Source organism: Anastrepha ludens, chromosome 4 (genome assembly GCF_028408465.1).
Source record: "Anastrepha ludens isolate Willacy chromosome 4, idAnaLude1.1, whole genome shotgun sequence".
In the NCBI taxonomy this organism is placed as follows: Eukaryota; Metazoa; Arthropoda; class Insecta; order Diptera; family Tephritidae; genus Anastrepha; species Anastrepha ludens.
Genome location: NC_071500.1, coordinates 58,802,284 through 58,825,674, shown reverse-complemented (window position 1 = coordinate 58,825,674; position 23,391 = coordinate 58,802,284). Strand labels below are relative to the sequence as shown.

General features: G+C 37.3%; 1 protein-coding gene across 7 annotated transcripts; it reads left to right on the top strand.

Annotated features, from left to right (window-relative positions):
- Positions 1-1,002: 1,002 nt before the first annotated feature.
- On the top strand, positions 1,003-22,525 carry LOC128862516 (proton-coupled folate transporter). Of its 7 annotated transcripts, none has more exons than XM_054101190.1 (9): positions 1,003-1,097; positions 10,472-10,633; positions 12,674-12,769; positions 13,143-13,313; positions 20,704-21,067; positions 21,131-21,237; positions 21,308-21,646; positions 21,734-22,068; positions 22,131-22,525. In XM_054101190.1, the coding sequence occupies exons 2-9, from the start codon at positions 10,616-10,618 to the stop codon at positions 22,318-22,320; spliced, it is 1,620 nt and encodes a 539-aa protein (XP_053957165.1). In that variant the 5' UTR covers positions 1,003-1,097; positions 10,472-10,615; the 3' UTR covers positions 22,321-22,525. The 7 variants fall into 7 exon arrangements, with proteins under 7 accessions (XP_053957165.1, XP_053957163.1, XP_053957162.1 ...); XM_054101188.1 differs by having other exon boundaries at positions 10,441-10,633; XM_054101187.1 differs by having other exon boundaries at positions 10,400-10,633.
- The last annotated feature ends 866 nt before the right edge of the window (positions 22,526-23,391 follow it).

Genomic DNA, 23,391 nt, shown 5'->3' with positions numbered 1-23,391 from the left:
ACACCCTCCCCGGAACTGTTTTCTATATTACTTCGAGAGGGCCCAGAACGGCATCCATAAAAACCAATTCTATTCACCCACGTATGGGTCCACCATATTTGTAGCCAGTTTTCATGCTATAGGCTCATCTTCTTGTGCCTCTATCTGTGTGGTTTAGCTTTGTTGCACTGTGTCGAGGTCAATCTTTTATTCGTAGTACGTTCTCGATGTATTTCTTTACTGCGTTCCAGCTGGCTGGTACATAAGCTATATATACGGAAGGATTTATTACGACTGTGATTTGCCATCAAGCCTCTCCATATAATTTTCTGTCCCCAGCTAGTTTAGGGAGGTTTTCAGCAGCAAGATTCCTTCCGACTCTGATGCGGCTACGCATTTTTCTTTATCCACAGAAGATACGCTTAAAATTATTATTGCATAGCATTGGCGCTTCGATCGGGAGCCCTAAAACCTTTCGCGGCTATTGAAATTGATTAGAAGCGCACTCTCGACATAACATATTAGAATTATACAAGAATTGATTTCTATAAGCGGTCACCCCTCGCCATCCAATGACAAGCCTCTGAATGACAAAAACCACCATATATTCGGAGGTGTCATAATATAGTAGAGCAGATTCCTTCATTTGTAGGACAGCATGAATGCACTCGATGAAAAGAATACGGGAGGTGGCCGCTCCCAATAAAGAATCCGCTGATTTGCTGACGCAATAATTTTGATTTCTCACTTTTATACCAACACGTAGATATTATTTTACATACAAATTTACCGTCAAACTGGATATTAGTTCAACACGAAATTTACTCGATTTCCAATAGTCGCTATTGCTGAGAAATACAACCGAGAAATACATTACAAAAGCCATAATGAATTCAAAGTTACACTAAACAGTCACCCTTTACATTATTGACTACTCTGCATATGAGAGCACTCCCAAATGTTTGTAGTGAACATGTTTTGAAGTCTTCAATGAAAATTTAGAATTCAGTTCGACTACGATCAATGTAGTGATAGGTGAGCGAGGCGGCTCGACTCAAAATATCGTAGAATGCAGTAGCTGTCAATTAAAGGCAATTTCTAGCAGAGAATAACAAGCTGTGTGTGGTGCTTAGTGGTGTTGTTTTCTATAATTTGTTATGATTTTTACTCGTTTATACCCATCGTTTTACTTGCACACATTTACCAAAGCCTGTATATCAATACATTGTAAAAATTGAAATAAGATACTTGCATACTTACAAAAACTACAAAAAACATGTTTGTCAATTCAATGAGATCGCAGGTGGTTTTTATGAAAATTAAAGTAGAAAATAAATTTTATTGGACTTATCGAATTTGTTGTTTCATAGAGCAATAAAGCTATATCAAGTAACAACTAAGTAATACGTGAGATACGAGTAGTACAAATGTGCGCATGTGAACAACTACTAAATTTTTTTAAATTTTTTTTTCCTACCAATTAAGTGTTTTTATTGCTGTTTGTGCGTAAATGGCTCCATAAGAAGAGATAGAAATAACCGTGATAAGTCAGCGGAATTAAAGAAAAATATATAATGGTTAATTGAAAAAATTCTGCACGGCATTTAATATTTGACATACAATACAATATTTCACATGAAAATATTATAATCGACGCGTTAGTTTGAAGAATCAATCCAGTATTAGTGTTCGAGAATTATAAAGCAAATTAAAAAATAGCAAATATGGAAAAGTGAATTAAAAGAGCCTGTAAAGCTCTCACCAAAATAAATGGTGTTTTCCAAAATCATACGTTTTTATGTCTAGCGTATTTTCGTCACAGATTTACTACCAGGAAGCTTAGATTACTAAAGGCAAACGTGCTGTAAACGTGCTGTTGAAATCCCGCTACTGCCTTTATCTACATCCATATGTATGTAATTTAAATACATATTGGCGAGATCTAATGCTGCTTCTGTGAACATTGCAAAACAATTATTACAAATAACCCTAAGGATGCAATTATAAAACATTTTAAATTTCCTGATCTACCGTAATTACGAGAAAAACTGCTTCCAATGAACAAACCACTCTCTCAACCTCCTGCCGAAGTTAGTGCTACTGTTCTAAAAGCTTAACCAGGAGGGCAACGTTTAACATGCCTAAAGGTAGTACATCACGTTACACCAATTACATAGTTGAGTTGAGTGCTAGTAAGAATGACTTGGCCGAGAAAAAATTACCCTGTTCAGTGCCCTATAATTTATACCAAACGTTTTGCTGATATCTGATCGATCAGCCGTATAAAAGCAGGGAGCTGTCACTGCATACCGATATCGACTATTTCTTGTTGTTTGCTTATTGGGTATAAAGTCCAGAAAATTTCACGGTTTTAGGCGTCTAAATGAGGGAGTTAAATTGCGAAACCTCAAATCGTACGAGTGTTCTTTTGATCTTCTATCACAGATATCGGAAAAGAAAACAGATAGGATTTTAAAATGGTGATTTTCTAGCGCATAAAATCATTATGAAGTGAAACGAAGAAAAGTCTTTTGAATTCGTTCAAAACTATTAATATGGTCTTTATATGAAAACAAGATACTCCACCTTTTCTCATATCTCCATTAACGGTGACTTGTTGCATGCGAAACCATTATCGCAGGGGCATTTTATCGTAAAACTGTTCGTTAAAAAAGCTCCGAACTAAGCCTTCCTTCCATTTTTGAGCTAAACAAAAGCGTCCGTCTTCTTTTTTAAATGTATCTTTTGATTTCAAAATAGGTCTGTTCATATAAAAATTATCCAGTAAAAACTTGCAACTTCCAGTCAAAATGAAATGTCATTTTGCTCTCTCACTTTCCCCTACTTTGCAAGTTTTTGGGTGCATGAACACCAAAACGTGATAGTTTGTAATAATTGTTACAAACTATTTGCTTCATGAACCGATTTATAATATTACCACTTCAAATGAAATTGTAGCTGTCACAACACCAAGGTAACAGTTCGTTGCATGAAGTATGTGATTTATGAAGTATGTGATGAGTGGTTTCCATTTGCATTATATCGTATGAGATAACTTGCGTGCGGAAACAGATCGTATAAGCAAGATAGATAGCTACTTTCGAGTGTGTGAATTAGTAAAGCTTGAACCAAATCGCCATTATACGCCATTTGCATAAAGTACTGCGCCCGGAATTGAGAAGCTACAAGTCAGATATTGCATCACTATAATGCTCCAGCCCCCACGCCATCGTTTGTTCGTTAGTTTTTGCTGGACAACAATATCGCAATCAATTACCAGGCTTGGCCCCCTCGAACTTTTTCTGTTCTTAAAACTGAAAACACCCATAAAAGGATGGTTATTTGCCACGATTGATAAAGAACGCAACATACAAATCAATAAAGTTATAGTCTTTTTTGCATTATACCAGATTAATGACTCTATCGGAAGATTTATAATTTGACACTTGTGAACTAGACAGCGGCATTATACAAACAGACAAGCAATGGAGCGCTTAATGGTCAAAATAAAGATTTCAATCACTCAAAATCATTTTATTTATTTAGTAAAAACGTTAAAAGTCATTCAAAAACAAAATTGGATGATTAATTTTGAGCCACCGTGTAGTCTTTTTTTCTGTTTTTTGCGGAAACACGCTCATTCCACAGTACCTATCAAGAGGTTTGTAGCCCAGGCGCAGCAACGCAGAGTTAAACCATCCGCCTTATTCGATAGATCTCAAATCAAGCGTCTTGTATCTATTCCTTGAGGTGAAATCTGCATCAAACGGCACGCGTACTAAATGAGTTGGCAGAAGATGACTTCCAGTGAATGTCAATGAGTAAATATCTATAAAATCAAAATGAAATTTTAATTTAGTTTAAGGTTCAAGATTCTTAAAATGAAATCGTTAAATCCATTTTATTTTGACAAGTTATTCATTTTTTTTTTCCTAGTTATAAAAATAAAATACAGAGTTACTTCAAGACTTTATTAATTGTTGGCCAGGTTTCTTTCAAACACGAAATTTTTTATCTTAAATTGTCAAAACATTTTTCCTAATTCCCATAGACTCTGTGAATTGAAATTATTAGAGCACAGATTGCAATAGGCCTGTTCATGAAGCACAAAATTTTAAACAATTGTTACAGACTATTATCAAGATTCAAGTTCTGTAAGATTATCAAGTGCATGTTCATGTATCCATAAATCTTGCTAGGGGAAAGAGAGAGAGCAAAGTGACATTTCATTTTGAGGGGAAGTTGCAAGTTTTTACTGGATACATTTTTCCCGCCAACAATTTAATCAGCTGTACGTAAAACTTGCAAATTGCTACTGGTTTTTCTCATATTTCTCTTTTTGAGAGCGAATTCTCGATAATTCAGTTACCAGCAAGTTACTGGATAAGTTTTAAATGAGCAAGCCTATATAACATTAACAGTTTTTAGTATAAGTGGAGAAGTGCTGAGTTAACAGAATGGTTCCAGTCACATGTTACCGCTCTGCATCATTACTCTTTATGTTTGTATGCATGTATTTATGCAATATGCATTCAGTATAAGCATGACGCAAAGAATAATGAGATGGCGCCCATCGTGGTCCCGTTACTTTGCGCTCAGCGAATTTGACAACTAGTTACGTGATTTTAGCTCCAGTATGGCCAGATTACCATTTTCGTAACTTTATTTATGATTTTTTTTTTTGTTATTTTTATTATTTTGTGTCTCGGAGTTTTAGTTCTTTCTTCATGACATTTTTCTAGTTGTTCTAATTAAAATGTCATGTTTATAATTTTGTAAAATATGCATTTTTTAATAATTATTTAAATAATTCACTCAGTTTTATTTAGCTTTACTTTTTTTTAACATCTGGTGGCATTGCCCGCGAGTGCAGGTGTTGTTGGTGTTCTTCTGCTTTCGGCAGTCAAATCTCTCTCTCGCTACTGCAGTGTTGCCTAGCTTTGGATATAAAAACGCATTAAAATGCCCATTCAAAGAAAATAACCCAACAAATTTTTATTGAATCACTTAAAGAACTTTGTATGCGTGACAAATTGTCTTTAAAATGTGCGTTTTTTTAAATAAATATGTCATGCTTATGTACAATTTAATTTATGAGGTTTTTCTTAAACGAGACTCTTTTGTTAAGGGAACGGCTTTTTTGCTATATTTGAAGTTATGTAACTAGATAAGGTACTCTTTTTGTAAAAATGTCAGTATGGTTTCTTTAGTATTTTCTGGTAGTTTGTGGCTTATTTTTACAATGAATACAACTCTTAATGTCCTATGTCTCACTAAAGATTTATGACCGGAAGAAACAATTACACCTCTAAAGTTTTAATTCGCATTCAATAAATTCAAAGGCTTTTTAAAATGTGTAAAAAGGTTTTCAATCTTAAGAAGAGTTGGGAGCGGGGCAAATAATATTTTTGCATAACCTTAAATGGAGCCAAAAATTAAATTTGCACTTTCAAATTATCAAATTTTATAAGAGTAAAAAAATGTTCATTAGCACTAAAGTCTTCTCAGAGATCTGGTCACATTGCCCATGATTGCGGTTATTGTTGATGTTTATGAATATTCGTTTCTTATTTGAAATGTGCGTTAATAAGAACAAACGGTAACAAACGTTTTAGTGAATATTTACGCAAAAATAAGATATTTCGTGAAAGTGTACTCGTATAAGTGAAAAATAAGAAAACATGAAATGTGCAGTGAAAAATTGTGCTAGTAAGAACCTCAATAAAGCGTGTGATATAAGCTTTTTTATATTATATTTCCAAAGGATGAGGCGCTCTGCAAACAGTGGATGCATTTCTGCCGGCGAGGAAATGCCTTCAATCGAAAAACGAGCTTTATATGTATGAAGCATTTTACTAGTGATAGCATTGAAGCATTCGGTAGCTTTAAATTAAACGCAAAAAGAAACAAACACGAAACTTCAAAATTTTCGCATTTTCGGTATAAAAAAGCACTAAATTTATTGCGAAGAGCAAATGGTTGGCAATACTGCACAACTCAGCAAACGTGACGACACGTGCGCTCTGATGGGCGCAATCTTGTTTCTATCATTCTTGAGTATAAGTGGCAGAGCTCTCTAAAAAGTTGTTTGTAAAACATATCAGCAATCCCCTGTTACTACATCGGTAATCGCAAAACAATTCGAATTCAAAAGTAATCTAATCACAAATGTCATCAATGTCAAAAAATACTATTGTTATTGTTGCAGTAATACAAGCCCCGTCAGTGTGGGGTATATCACCAGTCATCTTCCTCTGGCTCATCTAAAGGTAGGCCGGCCCAGGATACAAGCTGTTCCGACAGGTTGGGTCCAGAGGGAGATGGGTGTTAGATGAGCCTGTCCTGCCTAGTGAACAGTCGAAAAATACTCGTGCAGGCTTATCTAATTTAAAATTCTAGAAGTAGTTTAAAAAATGCGCTTTAAATTTTACTATTAATATACTTTAATGAAAACTTTATTCGAAAATATTATTTGGACTACGCCGTTAAGAGTGGAATACAAAGTCTTTCCAAGAGCTCTCTAGTGACATTTTTACAGACCATGATTCTAGACTAGCTATCTTAGATACATTTTCAGCAGGTATGAGATTGCACCTCCACAATGTGTCCACGGACTTTATCTTTCAAATGAATAGATTTCGTACCAAAAAGCGGAGCAGTGCTTTAAATTTTCATCGCAATGTCGCCATTTTTGAACGCTTTTATAGCATTTTGAGTGGTCCGACTGCGCATCCAGTCGCTACAAATGTACACACTTCATTGCCAATTGAATGCTTTGTTGGGCGATTAGAACGATGAGATTCACTACTTAATGTGCGATAGTAAAACGATCTATACATACATATGTATAAAGTATTGTTAAATGTCAAATATTCAACTAATAATTTGGTGCGTTTCATTAAATATGATACAGAGTTAATAGTTTCGGAAACCCGAAAAGGGTAACCCTGTAGTTCCGATAGTGCGACGCTGCAAATGTCATGATCCGGCAGTCGATACTCGTTGATACCAGAGAATCGTCAGAACAAGCGTTTAGGCGCAATGCAGCTTTGCGTTTGTTTATGAAAATAATCTTTTCGAAATTATTATTGATTTAAATATAAATCGCACCAATACAAACCTTACATGTGTGCATTCCACAAGTGAGGAAGAATTGCTGATTGATCGGCAGTTGATTCAACATTAAATATTATAATTTATTTACTAGCTAATTAGCGCTGATTAAATTACTTTTAGTAGAAAAATAATGCATATTCATGTACATATGTACATTTATATATTTGTAATGTTATTTATTTTCTCTTTCGGTATACACAAACAGTCAGGCAAAAAACTGAGTGTTTACCTAAAATAATTATTTCAAAATTACTGTTAGCTATGAAAATTACAATTTATGAGTGCTTCGCAGCTCACTTTTTCACCTTTGCTATTTGTTAAGTTACCATATAATTTTCTATATGTACATATAATTGGCACGTCAATCTTTTGTTAGGTGTCTGGCCAACAATTTTAATTGAAGTTGTCCTAAATTGACATTGAATAAAAAACTTAATCCCTATCAGTAAATTAGAAAAAATTTAAGTGTATAAAAATGTTTATATTCGCTGTCAGGACTCCCGCCATTTAGGTTTGGCTAATTTATTTTTTGTTATTCATGGAAAGCTGAATTTCCTTTCCTGACTGACTATTCGAAGAACATTCGGCCGCTGTAGCCGAATGGGTTGGTGCGTGACTACCATTCGGAATTCAGAGAGAACTTAGGTTCGAATCTTGGTGAAAGTCCAAAAATGAAGAAAAACTTTTCTTAATAGCGGTTGCCGCTCGGCAGGCAACGGCAAGCCTACGAATGTATTTCTGCCATGAAAAAGTTTCTCATAAAAAATATCTGTCGCTCGGAGTCGGCTTGAAACTCTAGGTCCCTCTATTTGTAGAACAACATCAAGACACAGAAATAGGAGGAGGAGCTTGGCCAAACACCCAAAAAAGGTGTACGCCCCTATTATGTATGTATCTATATATATTCTACAAATGCAATTATTGGGGAAATTGTTTAGTATACCAAATTCAAGGTATTTAAAACAAAACTAGCCGATACGCCACTCTGTTTCCAGATTATCTCAAGTTGCCGGTGGTGTGAATTAAAACAAAAATTGGCAAAAGAAAAACTAGGAATTCAACTGAAATGAATTGAAACCTGTAAAGGTTTTCGGAATTAATTTTTGTAATAATATATTTAAAAGCCCAAGTTGACTGAAGTTTTTTATTAACCCCCTGGTCTCCATTTAAATTCGGATACTTTTTTATTATTATGTACTCTATTCCCTTACTATCGAGGACTTAACGAGTTAAAAATTAATAATCTATTACATTCTTGTATAAAACCGTGCTTTATCACCCACTATAGGAAAAGTTCATATATATTTTGGTAAGATTCATTACACAACTAAACATTTGCCATTACTTCATCACGAAAAAAATATGCTGATAAAAGTTTTATTTAAGATATATTTGCGAGGGTGGATTGATAAGTCTTTAGAATTGCGACATCTATCGGTCATTAATTTACTTAATTATTGTGATCGTTAAAAGTGAACTGTCAAAAGCGAGCTGTTAAAATTTCATAACATATGGTCAAACGGTACTTTTTTGAGAATTAGTTTTGCAAAACACTATTGTATTTTTATTAAAAATGGAAAAGAAGTGAACTTCGTGCTGCTTCGTACTTTCATTTGAAAGGTTTAAACCAGAAACAAATTATTGAGGAGTTGCAGACAGTATTAGGGGAACATGCACCCTCAAATGCAACAGTTTACAATTGGGTAAACGAGTTTAAACGTGGTCGGATAAGCACCAAAGATGAGCCACGCTCTGGGAGGCCAAAAGAGGTAACGACTCTAGAAACGGTGGAAAAAGTGTAAAAAAAATTGTCACACAAGATCGAAGAATTAAATTGAGAGGGATTGCTGACATTGTGAACATTAGTTATGAACGTGTACATGATGAATTGGGTATGAAAAAGCCTTCAGCAAGATGGGTGCCGCATTTGCTAACTCCTCTCCAAAAAATGAACCGAATGTCGACTTCAAAAGTTGGTTTACATATGTTTCCCAGAAATCCATCGGAATTTTTGCGTCGTTTCATAAGGATGGATGAAACGTGGATCCACCACTATACACCAGAGTCTAAAGAACAGTCCAAACAATGGGTAGAACGTGGCTCAAGTGCTCCAAAGAAGGCAAAGGTCGTTGCATCAGCTGGTAAGGTTATGGCATTTATTTTTGGGGATGCACAAGGTATAATTTTCATAGATTATCTTGAAAAGGGTAAAACCATCACAGCTGAATATTATTCATCTTTGTTGGATACATTGGGCCAAAATATTAAGCAAAAACTGCCATATTTGAAGAAGAAGAAAATCCTCTTTCATCATGATAACGCTCCTTCACATTCATCTTGGAAATCGCAGGAAAAAATAAATGAGTTAGGCTATGAATTGCTCCCTCATCCGCCATATTCCCCATATTTAGCTCTCAGTGACTTTTTCCTTTTTCCAAATATGAAAAAATGACTCGGCGGAAAAAGATTTGTGTCAAATAGTGAAGTTATAGCTGAAACAAATGCTTATTTTGAAGGTTTTGAAAAAACTTATTTTAGAGAAGGAATAAATATGTTAGAAAAGCATTGGAAAAAATGTGTTGACTTAAAAGGAGATTATGTTGAAAAACAAATAAATTTTTTGTTAAAAAACCAATGTCTAGTTTTTCATTCTAAAGACTTATCAATCCACCCTCGTACGCTTTAAAGCTGTACCAGCGAAGACTTAAGACATAATTTTACCTAATTTAGGTCAATCTACCATACCAGCAGCACTTGTTTTTTTATTAGCCAAAAGTAAACTTAACTTAGAAGGCTTAGATAGCTGTAGGTTTTAAATTCCTAAGTTAAGTTTCTAAGTGTAAAGGGGCTGTGAGGGAATCATGCTGTCATATCAATTGTTCATCTATTTTTTATAAAATTCCTTCAAATGAGCCATAAAAAATTGATTTCTCAAGCAAATGTAGAACTAAATGGAAGCCAAGTTAGGTCTAAGTCTTGGCTAGCATAGCTCTTACTATCCAATAATTTTCTTAACATTGACACACAACTGTTAAGAATGGGAAAAATATTCTGCATATGCTCATAACATCCACAGCTGAGAATTTATTTTATGTTGCCTCGTAAATAACATAAATAAACATCATGTTAGTTTCCACATCCTGCGAAATACATATTTGCGTTTTTAATTTTACATATCCAAACCTCTGTAAAGTTGCAAGTCCAACCAACTGTAAAGTTAGAATTTATAAGGTTAAAGACCTTTCGAAGTGTTTAATCAATTGTAGCGTATTTATTGTACTTAATTGTATCTTAATGCCTTAAGTGACATTTGAAATTAATAAAAGAAATATAATATTAACAAAGTACAAATTCTTCGGAACATAAACAAACTCAGAGAGTCAGAGTAAATGTAAACAACAAATGAAAGAGACCAGTGGAGAACCGCAAAAAGCAAACGCACGTGTAGCTTAATAAACCGGCATTTATTAAAGAGAATCTACATACATATACATAGCAGCGGCAGCTCACCATTCATCCAATGGATTCTAAAATTGAGGTATGTAAAAAAAGAGAAGCAACTATGAACTATGAGAACGTATAAAAGCAAAGAACTGTTTCTGCTAAAATATGTTCTCTGTATGGCAGCTCAGAGCGTTCTCTGGCATACCGTGTATAATTTTCGATATTCGCAAACTCTTTCGAGCATTCTAAATAAATGTAGGGGCAATTGTAGTGTTATTATAGTATTATTGCAAACACTTATTGTTATGAAACTTCCGAGACTATAGGAGATTATTAGAAAGATACGATAAATGATAGTGAAATACGTCAACAAGAAATATGTGCATTGTGCAATTAGCTTGCAAGCTGTTAAAATTCGCAAGAATCGCCAATATGAAATCGCAAGTCAGTTAGTGTGAAAGTGATGATTAATGCTGCAGCATGGTTAAATTTCTATTTTCGAGCATCACTACGAAATAAATCTATAATAAATAAACAAAGCATAAAATCGTTTACTGTGAGTAAAAAATTGTGCGCGATAAAACTCATTACGTTTTACCAAACAACGTGGAGCGCCGGCCTAGTTTTTTGTTTCATTTAGCAGCAGTAGGGTTGCCAAGTATCGGAAACTAATTTCCAATGGCAAACAGGCCACAAGTTAAATATAGCCCCACAAATACAGACTGTGTGAGTTCATAATTATTACAGTGCTTATGCTGCAGTCACCGACGTAAACGCAGTCCTCTTGCAGCTGTTACGATCAAACTAATGAGTACCCCATGTAAATTCCCTTTCATATCGTAGCATCGTAGTTTTGTCGCAGGATTTTTGAAAATTCCTCTCAGGATTTACAAAATAAACTTGCAATTTGCACTAGCAAATTTAAATTCGTGTTAAAATAACTTAAAAACAATGTTGAATAATATTAATTATAGATATATGAACTATTTGCATTTGTTGGTTTTTGGTTTTGGTTTATTAAACAATGAAAAATTGTAACTTAACGCGGCGGTGTGAAAAAATGTGTAAGCAAAAATATCAATGGCAACAATGTGTAGATACAACCAAACACACACGCACACAAACCGATGTATTGTGTAATTATGTAACTAAACGAACGCAGTTGTTCTCTACGGGATGAGTTTTGCTCAGTTTTGTGCTCGTTAGGGGCTGCGGTAAGGGGCTACGATACGTGGGTCACTGTTTGCAGCATTACACTCACTAACGTAACTAATGAGAGCCCATGTAAATGAATTCTCACCACCATTCCGTTCCGTAGTATCCGTATATCGTTGTTTCATCGGGTCAGCTGACACGGGCGTACATTTACGGAGCTGAGTGTGAGCACAATTACCATAGGTCACCTAACGGAAACCCGTGAAATTCTCTTATACACTTGCAAACGTCTTAATCAATTTTTGAAATTTGCGCTGTCCAATACGTGCATGCATGATAGACCTACCAGAAAGAATTTATATATCTCCCTCATTGCGGCAAAGTTTTTGACTGACGAGATGTGTGAAAGCTGCAGGCGTTCCATATCATTTGGAGGTTTACTCTTGTACGTTGAGTGTACTACCTAATTGCAATGTGAAAGGAAATTTAGTATTTTATTGCATTTAATTACAAATTTCTATATAAATATAGTTTAAAAGAAGTTTCACTACATACATACATATATATCTTAGTTAGCGTCCTGTTCGAAGACAGACAACAAATAATTTTTTTTAATAGAATTTCCTTTCGCATCGCATTACAGAATGGATCTCTGTTTTCTGTGATGATACATTCGCTTTCGTTCCTTTACGCATAATTACCGATAATAAAATGTCGGTATTAATTATATATAATATCATAATTTTGCCTCTATATTTGCTTGCTTTATTTCATAAATAGTATCTGTTATTAATTGTTTAACCTAAAAAATCACAGAAAGCACTATTGCAATTGTTGATGGCAATTCTGTACCGATTTATACTGCGCATGTACGGATAGTCTGCTAAAAACACTAACAGCTGTTACCAGAGAGCTGCTTAAAATTGCTCTGCCAGTACTTATTTCTAACGCAACAGTATAAATGATTGTATATTTTTAGGATGAACGAGTGCAAAATGAGTGCACACAGCAGCAACAACAGCACAGCCGTTGGGAGAAATTCAAAAGGAATTGCATGTCCCCATGGTATAAAAATGTAAGCTATGTATATGTGTATACATATGTAATATTTTATTTGCCGTCATAAAATTAACCCTTACAATACCTATTTAACATCATGAAACATATAATATACATATCTCGCCCATTTGCTGCAAGAGTGTCGTAATCAAGAAATATTTTTTTTTATAAAACTATGCAAAAGTACCGGAATGCTATGTAAAAAATTCATAACGAACAGTAGCTCATTATATGAAAATGTGCCTCTACTTTTCTGAGGAAGGCGTTGTAAATTCAAAACTTTGGATCCGTTTTTCTCAACATTTTTATGTTTTGGATTATGACACTCCTGGAGCAAACGAGCGACACATTTTTTTATTTACGCTTTCTTTTTCTGGATTTTTTAACAGATCTCAGTGGAACCCTCTATGTTCCTGTACATGTTTGCTTTCATGATTACCTCAGTGGTGGAACAGGATTTTTTCGTACAGAAAGCATGTCGAGTGAATAATAATTTCACTGATGAAATATGCTCAAATATTCAAGCTGATGAGAATGCTTACTATAAAAAGCAAGTACAGGTGAGTGCATTTACTTATACATACATACATACATACATACATACATACATACATACATACATACATATGTACTTTGTTACTGTATGGTGGGAGTAGGTGAGGCTATACGAACGCAAGTAAACGAGCTTAACCTATTTAGTGAAAACGCAATAAAAAGCGTTAGAGCGGCGTATGCAGGCACGCAAACAGCAGTGATAAGCCTACCAGCACTGGACGCAAGGCGACTGCTTGAGAAGCAAAAATTGAAAATCGGCTGGGCAGTATGCCGAATAAGAGAAAAGCCTGACTTGAGGAGATGCTACAGATGCCTGGAGTATGGACACCTAGCGAGGGCATGCAAAAACGAAGACGACAGAAGCCAGAACTGTCTCAAATGTGGAGAAAAGGGACACCAAGCGAAAGTATGCGAGAAAAAGCCCTTCTGCGGAGCTTGTAAAAGAAATGGACGGGAGGACACAAGCCATCAGATTGGAAGCAGAAAATGCCCCCTGTATCAAGCGGCGTATATTAAAACCAAAAAATGAGGATTGAGCAGATCAATCTAAACCATTGCGAGGCTGCACAAGAGCTCTTAAAACAAAGGGTATATGAAAATAAGGTGGATGTTGTGCTCGTCAGCGACCAGCATAAAAATCTAAACGCCGGAACGTGGGTCTCGGATAGGAAAAGTAAAGCTGCTATTTGGGCCTGTGGAGGAAATACCCTGCAGGACAAACCGCACACCCACAGTGATTACTATACCCGAGCAAAAATACGTGGCATATATTTCTACAGTTGCTACGCGCCACCGAAACTGACGCAAGCAGAGTTCGAAAACTTACTGGATGAACTTGTGCAAAACGCTCGTGGTACCACACCAAACGTGATTGCGGGTGATTTCAATGCGTGGGCCCTGGAATGGGGTAGCAGATATACCAATAAAAGGGGAGATGCCTTGATTAAGGCATTCTCACTGCTTGATGCGGTTCTGCTAAACACTGGGGGAAAAAACACCTTCGAAGTGAATGGTCGTGCATCAATAATCGACATCACCTACGCCAGCAGGGCTCTAATACGATCAGCAAGCTGGAAAGTGAATGATTTTTACACAGGCAGTGACCACCTTGCCATTACGGTGGACTTTTCGCATGGAAAAGAAACCGTACAGAAAAAACAGAATAAGGGTTGGAGGGTGGAGACACTTGATGAAGAAATGTTCCAAATCATGCTAGAAAAGAACCCAACTAGCACCAACGATGTGGAACTACAGGCGGAACTGCTAGTAAAATATGTTAGCAGAGCTTGCGATGCCGCTATGAGCAGGAAAACACAGAGCGCTCCCAGAAAGCCTGTATACTGGTGGAACGAGGAGATCAGCACCCTAAGAAGCGAATGCAAAAAAGCAAGGCGCCTTTCCCAAAGGAGCTATGGGTTGGCAGAACACTTCAGGCTCCGCGAGAACTATAAAAAGAAGCGGAAAGAATTAAAGAAAGCCATTAAAAGCAGCAAGGCAGCTAGCTTTAAAGAACTGTGCCAGAATGTGGACGAAAACCCGTGGGGTGATGGCTACAAACTCGTTATGGCCAAGGTCAAAGGAGGTAGAGGACAGGCGCCGACTTGCCCCATTCTTTTGGAAAAGATTGTACAGACACTCTTTCCAAAGCAAGACATGCAACCAAGCCAGACCCAGTGCCACGCAGCAGAAAATAGTGTCACAATCAGTGAAGCAGAGGTGATTTTGGCAACGGAAAGTTTCGGCAATGCTAAGGCTCCAGGACCTGACGGAATTCCGAACAAGGCGCTGAAGATCGCTATCAGGCGCAACACAAAGCCATTTGCAGAACACTTCACCAAGTGTATAAATGAAGGCACGTTTCCGAAAGTATGGAAGAAACAACAACTGGTCCTACTTCAGAAACCAAATAAGCCAGCGGGTGACCCAAGTTCTTATCGGCCACTCTGCATGATAGATACTATGGGTAAAATCTTGGAGAAACTAATCTGCACACGCCTAGAACAGCACCTGGAGAAAGCGCCGGCTGAGCTATCCGAACATCAGTTTGGTTTCCGAAAAGGTCGTTCAACCATCGATGCCGTCAGGAGGGTGACAAACATTGCAAGTAAGGCTATTGAGGGTGACAGGTGGATGCATGGTGATAAAGAATACTGTGCAGTTATCACTCTGGATGTCAAGAACGCCTTCAACTCGGCATACTGGCCACATATTATAAAGGCTCTTGAAGGGAAAAAAACCCCAGCATACTTAGTACGGGTTATAAACAGTTACCTGTCGGAAAGAGTACTTCTGTACAATACAGATGAAGGCCCTAAGAGATATGCAGTGACGGGCGGAGTACCGCAGGGATCTGTGCTGGGCCCGATCCTATGGAATGTACTATATGATGGGGTACTGCAACTTCCAATGCCGAGGGAAGTGCAAATAATAGGATACGCAGACGACATTGCGTTAACCATAGTCGCCAAAACAATCCCTCAGATTCAGAGTATCTGCAGCGAGGCCACAACGAAGGTCAAACAATGGCTAACGGCGGTTAAACTACAGCTAGCAGGGCAAAAAACAGAAGCAGTTCTCATTACGAGTAGAAAAAAGTTAGAAACGACCACACTAAACATTGATGGGTTTAACGTCACAACACAAGCGGCACTACGATATTTGGGTGTAATGATCGATGATCGACTAAGCTTCAAGGAGCACATTAAAAAAGCATGCGGAAAGGCAGCCATGGTGACGGCGGCACTGTCAAGAATCATGGCCAACATCGGTGGTCCCACTCAGAGTAGAAGAGCGCTCCTGGCTAAAGTTACCCAGTCTACACTCATGTATGCAGCACCCATATGGGGTAAAGCCCTGATACAGAAAACATACGCGAAGAAGGCGGAAATAGTTTTTAGACTTATTTCCCTTAGAGTTGCATGTGCCTTCAGGACAGTGTCGTTTGAAGCAGTATGTGTCATATCGGGTATCATGCCACCAGATATAATGGCCTCTGAACTGGGTAGAGTGTACGACAAAGCCAAAAGCCTAAACAGGAGATTAACGGCGGAAGAGCGTAAAGAAGAAAGACTGGGGAGCATAACTGAGTGGCAAAATCGCTGGGACCTAGCGACAAAAGGAAGATGGACGCATAAGCTTATCAGAAGCGTACAGGCTTGGGTTGAGAGAGGACATGGTGACACAGATTACTACCTCACACAGTTCCTGACGGGGCATGGATGCTATAGAGAGTATCTCCAAAGACTCGGCCACGAGGACGCAGCTGACTGCTCGCTCTGCGGCAACGGTAGTGAGAACGTGGAACATGTGTTCTTCTCCTGCCCGAGATACGCATCTGAAAGAATGTGCATTGAAGAAATAATAAAAGAAAAAATAACCCCAGGCAACATTGTAGATCACATGCTGCGGTCGAAGTTGGTGTGGGCCAAGATGAGAGAATGGTCCGCAAATGCGTTACAGGAACTGCGAAAAAAGGAATGGGAACGCAGTAAAGAAAGAAGACAAAGAAATAATGAAGGGTAGACGGAGAGAGAGATATAAGTGAAGAGCCATAATGGCTAGCTTGGCCCTGCGATGCAATGCTTAAACGGCGGTACCGCAGGGCAAACTAAAGCTACAGAAGTCGGAGTTAGGGTTTAGTACGTAGGTGTACTGTTTCGCAAGTCCAGTTTAGTAGTAATACTGACTGTGCGTGGTCCCGAATGAGGTGCACCCTTAGCGATCAGTATGAATCGTGCATGCCATCTATATTGACGGTATCTATGTAAGATTCCCCCTTCGGATAAAAAAAAAAAAAAAAAAAAAAAAAAAAAAACTGTATGGTGGGAGATTAAAAATTCCTGTCTTGAGCGGCTCCGGCACTCGAAGTGTAACCAATTGAAAAGGCCATACATTTAGTTTGGAAAATTGCTTTCATTCAATTCAAAGTAAAAAATGTGTGGAAATAATACAAAATTAAGAATCAATTTACTTTTGCTCGATATGACCACCGATTGCTTTGACTATGTCCTTGAGACGGTCCAGAAACGAATCGCAAGCTGCCATCGTGTGGAAGCTATGAAGAACGGAGCGTTTTTTTCTAGCCATTCTTGGTTCACTCGAGCTTTGTGAGACTGTGCTGAGTCCTGTTGAATCGTCCATGGTCTGCCACCGAAATATTTGTCTGCCCACGGCTTCAACGTAACCTCCAGAATACATTCCCGATAATATTTCGCATCACCCTTGACGCCAGGCTCGGGTAAAACGATTGGAGAGCACCCATCTGCGGTTACAGCGGCACAACACATTACCCATGGGGGGTACTGCCTCCTGGTGGCCAATCGATGTCTCAAATTCTCGTTTGAACGGTCGGTCAAATAAACCCTATTATTTTGGAAGTTTACGAATTGCTCAATTTAAAAAATTTTCTCGTCAGAAAACACAATGTTGAGAAATTCACCGCTTTCGGTCAAGCGAAGCAACTCCTTCGCTCTCGCTAGTCTGACTTGTTGCTGCTTTGGTTAGAGATCATGCGCCTTTTGGATTTTGTAAGGCTTGACTTTGAAATCATTTTTCAGTATGCAGCGGATATTTTCATATATTATATTTTCAGTTCTTTCGCCTTTTAATTGACACTTCATCGGGGATTTCGCTCAAGTTGCTTCTACACTTTTTGAATTACTCACGTGACGTTGCAGTCTTTTGATGACCACCTCCATAATGTTTCGTGATGCCACCAGTATCATTGTAACGAGTAATGGTGCGATAAACAAAAATCTTATTTACTTTATGGTGCTCGAACTCACGAACAATCGCTAGTTGTGATTTTCCAGCCAAATATAATGCAATCACATTATTACGTTGGAAATCCATTACTTATTTTCATTTTTCGTGTTTACTCTGGGCAAAATACTTCCAAGCGCTTGTAAAAATACTCTGGACTGTCATTTAGCCAACAAACAGACAGCTGATGCCCGTGCATCAGCTGCGCGAGCGGTCTGAAGTTGGTTTCACTTCGAATGCCCGGAATGCAACGGGATGGGACAGTCGGTTCTACGTAACCGGAACCACCCGGATTTATATCCGGCCAAGGACTGCCACTTCAGCAGCGTTCCTCGTAATGCGTGAATAATGTTTATGCTGCTACAACAACAACAACGGGATGGGATCAGAGGGAGTTTTAGATTGAGTAAATTTAAGGGGTAAACGAAGGTGGTAATATGCGAACGGAGATGTTGTTTAAAGCCAAGAATGATGAATATGAGTGGAGGCTGCATTGACTTTTTCGTATATAATCAACAGAATCCCAGTTTTTTCGTAAAACACCGCTCCAGTTAAAACAAACTCCTGTTACGTCAGCAAATCGGCTGATTCGACACGTAGAACAGATTACCGGTGTGATGATGCCCGCACCTCTGCATTCTGCACATCGTGGAAGACATGACTTACGACATGCCTGTGAGCAAACGGAGAGCTACTGAGATGGTTCGAGGAAATAATTTATCTATTAATTACCTACCAAAATTTTAAAAGTCACTCCTTTGTAGAAGTGGTTTATTTAGAGTAGATTTTCTTGCTGGAGTAATACTTAAACTCGGGGTATATCTTGAAAATAGAATTTGAGAATTGATGAGTGATTGAATTAAAGCAAATATATTTTATTGCATAAAAAATTGAAACACAAGGTTGCATAAAAAGTTTGAATGTACGAATTCTTAACCTTTGTTTTGCATATGGAAGAAAAATCCAATACCATCGCAATAAAAAAAAATCAAAACTCAAAGCAATTTTTGAACCACTTGAAACTTAAAGTTCAAAGGGCCATAAAATTGTATACTCGACATTTTTCTAAAAATTTATTAAAAATTTGAAGTTTTGATGAATCTTTAATTTGTATAAAGTTTCAGAATTTGATATATTTATGGCTTCTGTAAGGGATTTAATAAGATTTGCTTACACGATTTTAAAATTTATTAAGAAACAAATAAATCGTCAAAACCTTTCAATAATTTCCTGGCCTATATTTATTTAACACGGAGTTTGTACGAGCATCTAGGCTTAAATGAATGATGGTCAAGCAAGTTGTTGTTTTTATTGTTGTAGCATAAAAATTCCCCATAAATGCAATGGGAATGCTGCTGGAGTGACAGTCCTTGGCCGAATATAAATACGGGTCGTTCCGGTAATGTGGAACCGACTATCGTGGGAACGGGTCAAGCAAGCTCGATGGGCTTGGATGTGGGAATTAGCGGTAAGGGTGAACGCTCAAAGTTTTTAAAAATATTTTTCCACGACTGAAACAGCATTTTATTTCCAAAATATCTTATTTATAGCCTGTAATTTGTTTATCTTCTTACAGGAAATTTCTAACTTACAATTTTATGTATCATAATTTTGTTTATAGATTAAAATTGGGTCTTGAAATTTTATGAAGGCATATTCAATTTCATTTTAATTGCAAATCTATTATTAAGGGGTTATATACCTTGTGAGCCCGCAAAAATGGACGATTGTCATAATTTTTTTTTAATATGTTTAAGAACTTTTATTCAAATGAGACATAATCATACTGAAGGGTAACTCTCGAAGAATACATTTTGGTGTTTTTATTTTAAAAAATGTTATTATTTATTGTTGATATCGCCCCTCCCCCGAAACGACGTTTTTTAGAAGAAGTTTGCGGTGATCACGGTATCGCATGAGCAGCTCAACTGAAATCAAAAAAAATAAATGATTATTGTAGAAAAATGTTTTTTAGTGAATCTGAGCGGTTTATTTACCCAAAAAAAATTTGTCCCGATATGAAAACCGCTTTGCACCAAAAAAACGATTTTTGAAGGGTTGAAGATTAAAAAAAAATTAATTCCAGCGAACTATGCAAATATTTAAAAAAGTGAACCGTTCAGATTCACGAGATTGTAGCTTCGAATAATTAAAAAGAAAGTTTATGCAAATCTGTCAAATAGTTTTTGATAAATAATGATCGCCGCGACGGTAATTTAAAAAAAACACCACTTCGAGATAATCGCGTCTAAAGTTTTGCGTGCACTGCTCGTTCCAAGAAAGGTCGCGCGCTTCCACGGCCTGTAACTTTCGTTCTAGTGCTCCGATCTTTTTGATTTTTTGAATCTATATTTTTAAGATTATGTAATTTTAGAATATGCCATAAAAAATGTTTCGATTTTTTAGTCCAACACCAGGCATATAACCCCTTAGCTATCGTTTACCCAGTAGCGTAAATCAGTGTGCAGTTTATTGACCTGATTGGATTTCTTCACATGAGTGCAACCAATAGAAAAAATTTATTTACGTTTAGTATTTGATTGAGTGGCAAAGGCTATTTGTATGTGATTTGTGCCTGTGACTATTTCTTATAAGAAGGACTAATCTGCATAATCTGCCCTCTTCTCTTTCCAGATCACAACCGCAAAATTCTACCAAATAGAGGCTATCTCAGCGCACATATTTCCCATCATATTAGCTCTCTTCCTCGGTTCTTTCTCTGACCGTCGTGGGCGAAAATTTCCGCTCTTAATGGGCCTGACTGGTAAATTCATCTATTCGGTTATGATCGTTGTGAATGCACGAATGAAAACATGGCCACTGGAGTATGTAATTTACACAGCTACGCTGCCTGCGGCACTAACTGGAGCAGACGTGGCCATAATGGCTTCATGCTTTGCCTACATCTCGGATATTTCAACGGTAAAAAATCGAACGCTACGTGTAACCATCCTTGATGTTTGTTATCTGAGCGCTATGCCCACGGGAGTTGCTTTAGGTGAGGCTTACTTCACGAAGTCATAAATGAAAAGAAGAATACTAAAATGAAATAAAATTTCAGGTTCCTACCTTTTTTACTATGCATTTAATCAGTCGTATGCTGATATGTTTACCGTGAATGCCACACTGTTGGCACTTTCCATAATTTACACAATTTTCGTGCTGAAAGTAAATTGAAATAAATTAATAAATGCGATGGATTAACATACAAGGATTTGGTTTACTCTATTCATTTTAGTGGCAAACGACGCCTAAGCAACGTTCCCTACGCGAACTCGGCGGTTGTGGTTTCTTCCCGGACTTCTTCGATAAGGAGCATGTAAAGGACTCCGTCAACGTTTTGATTAAGCAGCGGCCAGGCCATCGCCGCCCATTTCTCATCATATTACTGATTTCCATGGCTCTGTACACATTTCAGCGCGATGAGAGTCAGTATTTGTTCATTTACACAACATTCAAATTCAATTGGAATGTCGATGTGTACAGCACATTCAAGACATTTAAGTCGTCCGCCTATGTGATAGCAATGCTGTTGGCAGTGCCATTGATGAATAAAGGCTTTCATTGGAAGGATACAGTAAGTACTCTATGAATACAAAATTTTCTTAATTCTTATCTTATTGTTTTTTTTTTTTTTTTTTCTTTTTTTTAATTTTTCTGCCAGACTATCATCTTTATCGGCGCTTGGTCTCACACTATTGCCCGAATTTTTTATTACCTCGCCAATACTGGCAAACTATTTTATGTAGGTGCTTTAGTCTGCAGTTTGGGTCCGATTGTGGGTCCAATTATACGCGCAATGGCCTCGAAGATTGTACCTCTATCAGAGCGTGGCAAAGTGTTTGCTCTGCTGTCGGTTTGTGATAATGCTGTACCGTTTATTAGCGGCGTTTGTTATTCGCAAGTTTATCGTGCAACCTTGAATGATGATGGCAAGGGCGGGCAGGGTGTTTTCCTGCTAACCATCGCTACGCAATTAGCCGTCTTCGTTTTGATACTGTGCGTATACTCAAAATTAATCTTAACTCTTTCTCACATTCAGCCTTTCCTCTCATTTTTAGTGCTGTTCATGTTATTCTCGGCGAAAATTCATTGGCTGTTCCAGAAGTCACCGAGAAGGAGTCTCAACTTATACATGCCAGCAACGAGATTGAAGCTGCTCCTCCCCAAGTTGGTAACAACGATGGTGTTGTTGAGAAAGCTCAAATCGCTGTTATAAGCGGAAATGTTACGGAAAATAACGCCGCGTAGAATTGGAAGTTTTTATTCGTGTGAAGAGAACAATTCAGTTTTTATTTATAAGAATGAACGCAAATAGATCCGGAGTGCCTGCTTGAAAGTAGAAGTTTGAAAAAAGACTGTCGGTGTGTGTTTTGATAGAAGATCTAAATAAACAAAATAAATTTGCCATGTAAATAAAATATACAAGAATTTATAAACCTTGTATCTAACGGGATATACAATTGTTTTATTGCACAGTTACATACATGTTTATTATTGTAAAAAACATTTTTCGGGTATTGACAGTTTATTGTTGTTGATTGTTTGGTTAAAGTGGTGATTCGTCCAGAATCCAAATAGCGCTTCCGCACCCTTTTGTTGCCACATCCTGGCTACCGACTTGTTTAATGGTTATTTACAGCATCACTATATACAGTCTGTGCGGCTGAAAAACCTTATTAGGTTGTTGACGTCTAATGCTGAAAACAGTGACTGACATACGCAGTCCCTTACCGTAGCCCCTAACGAGCACAAAACTGAGCAAAACTCATCCCGTAGAGAACAACTGCGTTCTTTTAGTTACATATTTACGCAATACATCGGTTTGAGTGTGTATGTGTTTGGTTGTATCTACACAATGTTGCCATTAATATTTTTGCCTACACATTTTTTCACACCCCCGCGTTATCAGTTACACATTTTCATTGTTTAATAAACCAAAATCAAAAACCAACAAATGCAAATAGTTCATTTATCTATAATTAACATTAGTCAACATTGTTTTTAAGTTATTTTAATAAAAGTTGTAATTTTTTCAAGTTTATTTTGTAAATGATTTCAAAATATACTGCTTGGCAACACTGTGTGGTAAGAGAGCAATCAGCTGACAGGGTTCTACGGGAATTTTCAAAAATCGTGGAATAAAATTTACGATACTACGATACGGAAGGAAGGAATTTTTCATTTACATGGGGCTCTCATTAGTTTGATCGTAACAGCTGACAGAGGACTGCGTTTACGTCGGTTACTGTTTTCAGCATAAGCCAGACAGTTGTTTGAGACTCCCGAATAGTGGTTTGTCAAGGGTTAACATTCTCTCCA